This window comes from Phascolarctos cinereus, unplaced genomic scaffold (genome assembly GCF_003287225.1).
Source record: "Phascolarctos cinereus isolate Bilbo 61053 unplaced genomic scaffold, phaCin_HiC Scaffold_1;HRSCAF=81, whole genome shotgun sequence".
In the NCBI taxonomy this organism is placed as follows: domain Eukaryota; kingdom Metazoa; phylum Chordata; class Mammalia; order Diprotodontia; family Phascolarctidae; genus Phascolarctos; species Phascolarctos cinereus.
Window position 1 is genome coordinate 215,315,579 of NW_027555514.1, and position 10,798 is coordinate 215,326,376.

The following is a 10,798-nucleotide window of genomic DNA, read 5'->3' on the forward strand; positions in this document are numbered from 1 at the left end:
ACCCCTGATTGAAACTCAGGTCTTTGAGCTACACCCTCAATCATCCCAGAGTAATAGCGACGGGGGGGGGGGGGGGAATAGGAAATAGATGTTGGCCCTAAAGAGTTTCTAGGCAGAAAAGAGCAAGTTCCCTTCAGTGGTGCTAAAAGGAATAATATTGTCAGTGTTGTAATAGAAGATGTTCAAGAAAGGAAGACGGTTAAAAAAAAGGAAGGAAGGAAGGAAGGAAGGAAGGAAGGAAGGAAGGAAGGAAGGAAGGAAGGAAGGAAGGAAGGAAGACCATTAGTGGAGTGGCCCTAGATGAGAAATGTTGGAGGGAGCTATGGAAGGAGAGAGAACCTAGTAAGAAGCAAACACAGAAACCTGATGTGAAACACAATGCAATTTATTGAAGGCAGAACAGATGAGCCAAAAGGCGTTTGCGTTTTATGTACATCAGAGCAACAGTGGCCTCTCGTCTTCGGAGTGAGGTGGGAGGAGACCCTAGGAGTGCAGACAGATCACCAAGATTAGCCACAACCCAGGCGCATGGATAGGGACTGGAGGGGAGCTGTTGGAGGCAGGGAGCCGAGGTCAGAGGGGCGGCGGAGCTGGCCAGGGTGCTTATCTGGAGGAGCGCTGGTTGGATGACTGAGAGTACTTGACGGTGCTGCTGCTGCTGCTGCTGCCCCCGCGAGTGCTGCTGGAGCTGATTCCACCCCCGCTGACCCTAGAGCGCCCTCCAGAGCCAAAGCTGCTGCTGCCGCTGCCAAAGCCGCTACCGCCGCCGAAACCGCTGCCGCCGCCGAAGCCACTGCCTGCTCCGCGGCCGCCGCCGAAGCCGCCGCCGTATCCACCGCCGGACACGGAGGTAGAGGTACTGCTGCTGACCACAGCTGCAAGGGGAGAGAGTGAGACGCCCGACAGGTCAAGGTCATTGCAGCCAGAGCTCGCTCAAGAATCCCACCAAGCCTTGGCAAACCAGGGGAGACACTCTTTATCGTCATCATCAATCATCAGCAACATCACCATTATCTTTATCATTACTACTACTACCCTATTTAGTTTATTATTAGCTAGTGGTACCGTGGTATAGGGGAGAGAGCATCGCATCAGGAGACCTGGATTCAAGTCCCAGTTATCTCTTATTGTTGTGTGCCCTTAAACAAGTAATTTAACTTCTCCTGGCCTCAGTTTCCTCATGTGCAAAAATGAGGAGGTTGGACTGTCCCTTCTAAGGTCCCCTCCAGGATTAAATCTTATGATCCTACTTAATGATACAATGGCCATTTACAAGTAATAATTGATGCCATCATACAGGATAACTTCATAATTAATTCACTTCCATATTGTTAAACTATTGTGAATTATCAAACAATTACATTATAGACTCGGCTAGCTCTCAGTTTTCAGCTTTACCCACCAGAGAGCTTTAATCCCAGGCTGAAGTCCCTCTACCTCCAGTGCAGCCTGCCCCTGAGGCAAGCGGCAGACTATCCCCCTAGCCAGGGGTCATAGGCTCATTTCTCTACATCTGGAAAGGACTTCAGAGAGCATCTAATCCAACACTCTCATTTTGAAGAGGAGTAAACTGAGGTCAAAGACAGTTAAATTGCTTGTTCAAGGTCATATAAGTAATAAAAATAGCTAGCATTTACATCGTGCTTTAAAATTTGCTGATTGCTTTTAATATGTTATCTCATTTGATAGGTAGGAAATATAAATTCATCTAATACTGTCTGGAACCCCTTCCCCCGAATTTAAAAAATCAATGTGATATCCCCAGAATGACATACGTTCCCCTAGGAATGTTTTTTGGGTTTCCATTGCTCCCCTTCATTGATAGATAATCAGGAATTAAGAGTTATTGTCCATTTTAATTTTGGTTACTTACAGATGCTCACAGGGTTCTGGAACTCTCCAGACATCCTATTAGGAGAAGCAGGAGAAAAGTGATTCAATCATATAACAAATATCTTTCAATGTCATGGCCCAGGGTGAAAAATATCGCACACCATTGTTGGGAGCCCAAGCTGAATTCAAGAATCTGGCAAATCAGTCCTTGAGGACTAACTTGAGACTGGGCAAAGGCTAACCTGAAGAGGGAGGGGGAGTTAATAAAGGTCGGAGCTTCTTTGCAAGTTATATCTAAGAGTTGAACCTCTTTGTTCAAGTGGCTACTCTCCAACATTGGTTTAGTGAATGAGTTTAAGGTTCAGAGGAGATTACCCACCTGCACTCCTCTCCCTCCAACAGCTTCCTGTAAGTGGCAATCTCAACATCCAGGGCCAACTTCACATTCATCAGTTCCTGGTAGTCTCGAAGCAGGCGGGCCAGGTCATCCTTGGCTTTTTGCAGGGCACTCTGTAATTCCTGGAGTTTGGCCTGAGCATCCTTGAGGGCCAGCTCCCCACGCTGCTCAGCTTCAGCTATGGCTGCCTGCAGGTTGGCATTCTGGAGGACAGAGGAGACAGGAGAAAAGATTATCAGAGTGGGAAATATGTCCCAGCACAGGGTACTTCAGGGAACTCTCCAGGTTTGTCTGAATGCCTCTATTGGGAAGTGATAGATGTAGCAAGATAGAGGTAGAGGTAGAAATAGAGATAGAGGTAGAGCTAGAGGTAGAGAGAGAGAGATACAGATAGGGATAGGAATAAGGATAAGGATAAGGATAGGGATAGGGATAGGAATAGAAATAGGGATAGGGGATAGGGAGATGGAAATGGAGATGGAGATGGCAACATAAAAGCCAACATCACCACCACTTCTGTGCTATCTTCTTAGTTGTTCCTTCCTTTGTTATTCCAAAGATGTTTGAGAAGAAGACATCTAGAATTATTTAGGCAAGCCAGGGATTTGGATGAGATGACCTCTGGAGGCTTCTTTCAGTCTAGGATCGTGGAATACAGTCCCAAGGCACCCACCATCTAACTAGACTTTCACCTACCTGTTTCTTGACATTCTCAATCTCAGCCTGAAGCCTTTGGATCATCCTGTTGAGTTCCATGATCTCACTCTTAGTGCTTTTCAGGTCATCACCATGCCTGCCAGCCTTGTTTTGCAGCTCTCCTAGCTAGAGACAAGAAAAGTAGATGTTGTGTTTCAGGAAGGGACATGTCTTTGTCCTGGACCAAACTTTGGCCAGCAGTTAAATCACTGACCCAGGGATGTCCATTTTGACCATCTTCTTTGCACATACCTCCCTGAGTATGCAGAGCTTTGTGGACAAAGGGAAGCAGAACTGCTGAGGGTGTTCAATTCTCCTGTCTCAATGAGATAACCTTGTCATCTTTCCTTCTCCCACTGCTTCTCCCTTCACCTTTGCTTCATATCCTCAAGACCCTCTCTACCATGGTTCTCAACCTTTTTTTGTACCTTGGATTCCTTTGGCAGATTTATGGGACCCCTTCTCAGAATAATAATTATTGCCTACATTTATAATTGAAGGAAATGCTAAATTTCAGCTCAAAACTAGTGAAAATGAAGATGTATTTTTCCCATCCAAGTTCACAGACTCCCTGAAATCTATTCATGAACACTAAGTTAAGAACCTATGCTGTATACTCATTCTAAGTTGCTAAATAAAGAAAAATCTTCACTCTGATCAAGCTTCATAGAATTCTAGAAATCTAGGGTCATTTGTGTGCAACATAGCCAGGAAAGGATGAACTTTTCCTTCTAAAAGGCAAATCCTTGCCACTGGACAAGGCGAATAGTGGGGGCACTCCAGGGATTGATGAGGAATGGTATGAAAACATTAGGGATCAAGGAAGGAGAGCTTCTCCCCAAAAGGATAAATTATCCATTGAGCCCTAGGTTAGAACGGTTTCCAGCTGAAACAGATTCCTGACACCTACCTTAATCTGGTATAGGTCATTGGCCTCTGCCTTGCTCCTCTCAACCATCTCTTCATACTGTGCTTGGACCTCAGCAATGATGCTATTCAGGTCCAGGGAGCGGTTGTTGTCCATGGAGAGGATGACAGAAGTGTCGCTCACATGGGTCTGCATCTGGTTCAGTTCCTGTGGGGTAGAAATGGTCCTGCTCAATCACTGAACTTCTAGAACTGGTGTGAAAGGGAAGATCTCTGCTTCAAGAACTCTGGCTTATACCTCAGAGTCCTCCTCTATTCTGTACAAGCTCACATGGGACCAGGACGAATACAATCTTGTTATGAGACTTGCCATCTGATTTTTACATTTCCACTAAAAGTATACTGCCTGATTTCTCTAGTCCCTGCTTTCATGGATCTTACAATCCAGTAAACTCTACCTATCCCTTAATTTATACATTATCAATTGGTTTTTATTTTATAGGTATTCATCTTATCTCTCAAAAAAAGTAAGCTTATTAAGAGAAGGGACTATTTCATTTTTGTCTTTGTCTCTATGACCAGATGTGGCACATAGTGGGTGTTTAATAAATGCTTGCTGCATGAATGGGAAACTTTGCATGGAGCGGAATGTAGCCAATAATTCTATTGTACCCCCAGTGCCAAAAACACAGATGTTCAATACAAACTGGATACTTAATTGGGAGTGAGAAATTAGCAGGTGGGGATTTGAGCCCTTTGGTTCTTGCTATTTCCTATCTCAGACTTAAGACCAGGATCCAGTGATAAAGAAGTGGGAGCAAGGACAGCAGAGGAGTCATCTTCAGGGCCTCCATCACAGGCCTGAAGAGACCCCTTAAGATAGAAAGCAGGAAGCATCCTTACCGCATCATAGAGAGTCCTAATGAAATTGACTTCATCAGTCAGACTGTCCACCCGGCCCTGCAGCTCGACCTTGTTCATGTAGGAAGCATCCACATCCTGGAGGAAAGAGAAGAAAACACAATAGGGATCCATCTGTAATACTGCTCAGCCAATGAGCTGCAAATGCAACCGGAAGTATGGAAGTTAGTGCCATGGCAAGATTGAATATAGAAGAGTCTATTTCTTTAAGTGAGCTTTCAATGGTGCCTTGATCAGAGGCAGGGGGCTGGTTGAGTTGACCCCTTAGGACTTCTTACAGGCCAAAAAGTTCATGACATCCTTGACCTTGGAGAAGGGGACAAACCAGGTTTTGTAGTTAATTCTCTAGCTGCCTACTTAGGTGTGTAGGAAAGAAAGTGAGAGAGATGTCCTCCCAGCTCCCCAGCACTGCATACACAAACACACACACATACATACATACACACACGCAGCCTGTGACTCAGGACCCCAGAATCTCATTCCTTTCTTATTCACCTTATTTTTTTACTCTCCTTTTAAAAAAAAATTATCATATAGCAAATTTCTCACTCACCTTCTTAAGTGTCACAAACTCATTCTCGGCAGCTGTGCGTTTGTTGATTTCATCTTCATATCTGTAGGGATGAAGGAGAAACCAGATTGGGTTTGGCGTAATGATAGCACATTTACATAGTACCTTAAGGTTCTAAAAGTAATTTTTTTCACACTATCCCTGTGAAATAGGTCTTGCAAGTATTACTATCCATATTTTACAGATGGGGAAATAGGGACTCAGAAAGCTTGAGTCCTCTCAAGGAATCAAGAAAAGGGGGTACTGTGGTATAGCAGAAAGAGCACTAGATTTGGACTCAGAAGACCTGGGTTCAAATTCTGACTCTATTCTTTTTTTATTTTAATTTTTTTTTTAGGCAATTGGCATTAAGTGACTTGCCCAGGGTACACAGCCAGTAAGTGTCAAGTGTTTGGTCTGAGGCCAGATTTGAACTCAGGTCCTCCTGACTTCACGGCTGGTTCTTTATCCACTGGGCCACCTCGCTGCCTTTGACTGTACTTTTTACTATACCTAGCTGCTAAACCACCAGGAGGGGAAGCTCCCAGTGTGGGGCACTTACTTCTTCTTGAAGTCTTCCACCAACTCTTGCATGCTCCTCAGCTCTCCATCCAGTTTCCCTCGCTCTCCTTGGAGCCCATCCAAAGTCCTCCGAAGGCTGCTGATGTAGCTCTCAAAGAGGGGCTCGAGGCTGTTGGTGCCCGTGACAGAGTTGATGCCCTGCTGCTGAAGCAGGTTCCACTTGGTCTCAAGAACCTTGTTCTGCTGCTCCAGGAACCGAACCTGTAGAGCATGAAGGCAAACAGCATCAGGCTACCAGACTGCAATGGGAGAGAAAGAAGGAAACATCCCCAGCAGAAAGGCTTGGAATCTTTAGCCTGGGCAATGGCAGGAGTCCAGGGCTCTTGTCTATGCTGGGCAGACAGAGAAAATTCCAGGATTTTTTTTAAGTTGGAAGGCCTCATAGAGATTCTTTAGTTTAACTCCTTTGTCTTAGAGTCAAGGAAACTGAGGGGAAGTAGGGAAAAATTACAGGTAATAAGTGAAAGTCAGAATTGGACCTTGTTTTCTTATGGCAAACCCAAGGCTCTTCCTGCTGCAATCACCAAACAAGGAGAGCAAGGCAAAGTGAATGAAAATCAGCTCTGCTCAGAGGCAGAAGGATGGATGAATTGACTCCTTGCCATCCCTGGGAACTCCATGACTCATTCGCAAAAATTTAACAGACTGAGTTAAAATACACACACTTCATTCTCAGGCTTCTTTGAAAACTCTTGCTGTGGGTGTGTCTACAGAGCTAGTGGTAATAATACTGATTGACATGTTATATTGAGGAAGATAAACCCTACTTCGACTCAGACCCTGGGAGAGGACAAATCACATTGGCTTCAGGAGAATCCCTGAAATCCCAGGTCTCTTTTGGACCAACCCAGAAAGAGGTAGAATGACAAGTGAATCACTGGTTCTCTTTCCTCTTTGTCCTTTCTCCCAGGATGAACCTGTTTCCTTGGCATGTAGCCCCCACTTTGAAAATGGGCCTGGAAGCTTAATCAAGTTTAACTCATATTCAATTTAGAAAGAAATGTAGCACTCCTTAGAACAGAAAATGCATTTCAAGAAAACATTAATGAGAATGCATTATAGGAGGCGCTGTCTTAATTAAAATGTTTTTTTTTCTCAATTTGGTCAACTCTAAAATATACACATCACCAAAAGCTAATGATTAACAGGGAGGAAAATATTAGATTTAAGATACACTGCACATACAAGGTTTTCCCCTTATGGGAGAATTTTGACTCGATCAAAATTCACCAGGTCATTGTCTGTCTAAGTTCTGCTGTTCACTGGACTATGAATCTAGCCCTGCCCTCAATCTAGCAAGATCATTAGTCATAAACAAGGGGAAAACACCATATTTGGAGTCAGGAGATCTTAGGTTCAAATACTGAGTACCTGTTTGACCCTGGACAAGTCACTTTCCCTCTATAGATCCCAGTTTCCTCATCTGCAAAATGAAAAACCTGCACATGAGCTCTAAGGCCCCTCCAGTTCTGAATCCTATAATGATGATTTCAACTACTACTCCTCTAATTATTCTCTCACTTCCCCTACTCATGATACCCACTCTAGAAATGTACCAGAACAGGTTCTCTAAATGCCAGGCACAAGTCCCTCACATCAAGGACTAGGCAAAGGGATCTGGGTCAGAATGTCACCTTGTCAATGAAGGAGGCAAACTTGTTGTTGAGGGTCTTGATCTGCTCCCGCTCCTGAGTCCTCACAGCCCCAATCTGGGGGTCGATCTCCACATTGAGGGGTTGCAGGAGGCTCTGGTTGACAGTTACTTCCTGGATCCCACCAGGGAAGCCACCAGGTCCAAAGCCACCAGCCCCTCCAAAGCCACCACCACCTCCAAAGCCACCCATGCCACCAAAACCACCAGCTCCTCCAAAACCACCAGCTCCTCCAAAGCCACCAGCCCCTCCAAAGCCACCAGCTCCTCCAAAGCCACTTCCATAGCTGCTGCGTCCACCACCATAGCCAAAGGCTCCACCCCTGGAACCACCAGCCACACTGTAGGAGATGCTCCTGTTGCCACCCAGGTTGTAGAGACTTTGGCTGCCAAAGCCACCTGCCCCACTACGGGACACACAGGCTCCTCCACCAGAGCGCCCGGTGCGGGCCACGCAGCTCATGCGGCTGCTGCCAGAGAGCACAGCCGAGCGGCCAGAGAAGCCCTGGCTCCCACCGCCTAGGGTCTTGCAGACTTGTCTGTTCATGGTGAATGAATTGGATGGATAGGAAAGCCGTGAGGCAGGAGGAGCAGTAATACTGAGACAGACAGCAGAGTAAGAAACCAAAGGAACTGAAGACCTCTGCAGCACCAATCCCTTTATATATGTTTAGAGAGCTTGCTAGGCTCAAATGAGGGAGAGATAATTAATCCCAAATATTCATGGGCTGGGTTTGCCTGGGAGGCAATAAGTTTGTTCCAAGCTTCCAAACACACCTTGAAAATAATCTGAAATGGTAAAAGTGCTAAGGTGACCGAGCTGCCTGGAGAGGGTGGAGAAGTGGGTGGCTCCCAGGGTTGCCCCATGCTTGGGCAAGGCTTTGTCTCTTCAGGGCCCAGAAGGCACACTCCTCCACATCAGGCTATTTCAAGAAGCCATATCCCCATTTATGTCAACTGCCCTGGGGCCCTGGCACAGCTGGCCAGAGAGAGCCTTTGGAAGAATGGTAGGGCTGATCTGAGCTTGGAGTTTGGTCTCCTCAAGGGTCTGGCCCGCTCTCCAGCACAGCCTGTATGCAAAACCCTGTTTGGGCTTCCTGGGGGAGATAGGGGACAGAGGAGAGACCCTGAGGGAGGAAAGGACATGGGTAGGTCCCAAATCACCATGTCTAGAGCTGGAAGAGATGGTAGAGCCTCTAGCCCAATCCCCTCATTCATTTTACATGTGCCCCGATGACTTATCCTAAGTCACATGGATTGTAAATAGCAAAGCTGGAATTCGAACCCAAATCTTCTGATACCAAACCCAGGAGTACTCTTTCCTTCATAATCTGGCTCCAATCGGTTTTTCCCAATTCATTTCACATTGATTCCCCCTCAAGCCCACAATGTTTCAATCACTGTATTTGCTGTTCTTCACCCTCAACATTTCTCTTGCCTTCATTCTCTATGCTTAGAAAGCTCTGCCTCTCCCCTTCGGCCTCATGGAATCCCCGAATTCCCTTCAAAGCTCATCTCAGGACTCACTTCCTACAAGAGGACTTTCTGATTCCCCCGTTGTTGGTGCAGGAATCTCCTTCCCTAAATTATTTTCTATATTCTTTTTTACAAAGCACTTAGCACAATATCTGGCACTTCGTAGTGGCTTAATAAATGTTTATTGAATTGAATTGTAAATATTTTATATTTATCTTTGTACAATAGAATATAAAATCCTTAAATATTTTAAGTATTTTTTTTCTCTAGCACCAAGCACAATCCCTGACATGTGTGGAGTATGTCATAGATACTTGTAAAGTTGAATCCCATTTAACTGAATTTCACTACAACCCAATTCAACCATCCAGGTATTTATTTCCAAGCATTCCATTGAACCGAGCCTTGAAGAGAACTAGAGATTCCATAAGGCAGAAAGAGAAGGTGGAGAGCATTCTAGGCACAGAGAATGGAGGAAGAAGACAGAATGTTGAGGATGCAGAATAGGACAGCTTCCCTTCTATACACACTTGAAACACCAGGAGGAAAAATCTCACCTCTGCTGGATTTTTAGTTTGACTGGAATATAAGTAGTTCTGCTGGATTTTTAGTTTGACTGGAATATAAGTAGTATGTTTACGAGGAAGCAATGAGAAATCAAAGTGAATTTTTAAAACTTTTTTTCATCCAGATATTTTGGGTGTGGTATAGACATAGTCACAAGTACCAGCACTGAGAAATAGGGAACCAGGGAAGGATATGAATTCCTAATGCTCAGAAAGATGGAAATGGACCAGCCAAATTCCCTTTCTGAAAACAGGTGGGTTCCCATTCTACTCTGATAACCATTTAAAACGTCTTGATGAGTATTATGAGCACAGATGTAAAGCAATTCTTCCTTGTCTCTGATCTCCCGGATCTCCATTCCACTTGATAAAGCATCATTTTTGAAGGTCTGTGTTTAAAGGATGAGGGAGGGAACAAGCACTTGTTAAGTGCCTACTATGTGCTAAGCACTTTACAAATATTCTCTCATTTGCTAATATTATTGAGGAAAGAGTCTGAGGAATGAACCCAGCTAAAAGCCTGCTCTAGCCCACCCTGGCCCCATTCCCCCATTCCCCCATGGAAGCAGATAAATCCCGTGAGACAGAAGGCAAGGGCCTTCTGAGACCCTCTGCCCTGAGGAAGTTAATGTTTTCTTTGTTGACAGTTTGCAATGGATCAGGGATTCCTCTAGCTAGACAGTGTTGTCTGCCAGGCAGGGCCTCACTTCAACCATTCCAGATCAATGAACATCGATTCTTTTGTGAAAGTTTTCCCAAACTTGAATCATACGTATTTTGTAGCTACCATGCTGTGGCTGGCAGTCTTCCTTATGTCTAACCTCAATCCCCACTGCTTGCTGACCAACCCATGTCCTCTCTGCTGTCAATGGGGTTAGAGAAAAAGCAAATTACCTTCCTCCATATCTGGGGTTCTTACCCTTATTTGTGTGGCACAGACCCCTTTGGGTGGTGTGGTGAATACTATAGATCTTTTCTCAGAATTATGTTTTTAAGTAATTGGAGGAATTGCTGAATTTCAGTTAGAGGTAAATGGAATTAAAGATGTAATCTTTGTTCCCTCCAAGTTCTTAAACCTCCCTGAAACCTTCAAAGATTGAAATAAGTGAAGGACAAAGTGCTCCAAAAGACATTGGCCTGAGTGTCAGGAGGCCTGAGTTCTAAGCCCGAATCGGTCACTAATTTACTATGTGACCTCAAGCAAGTCACTTTACTTCTATAGGGCTCATTTTCCTCATTTGTAAAGTGAGAGATTGGGT

At 44.9% G+C, this 10,798-nt stretch overlaps 1 protein-coding gene across 1 annotated transcript; it reads right to left on the reverse strand.

Moving 5' to 3' along the window:
- Positions 1 to 603: 603 nt before the first annotated feature.
- KRT3 (keratin 3) lies at positions 604 to 8,044 on the reverse strand. The gene is made up of 9 exons (XM_020966212.1): positions 7,481 to 8,044; positions 5,827 to 6,047; positions 5,268 to 5,328; positions 4,697 to 4,792; positions 3,837 to 4,001; positions 2,927 to 3,052; positions 2,213 to 2,433; positions 1,874 to 1,908; positions 604 to 875 (listed from the first exon to the last, which is right to left on the reverse strand). Exons 1-9 carry the CDS (start codon positions 8,042 to 8,044, stop codon positions 604 to 606), a joined length of 1,761 nt encoding a protein of 586 aa, XP_020821871.1.
- Positions 8,045 to 10,798: the final 2,754 nt, after the last annotated feature.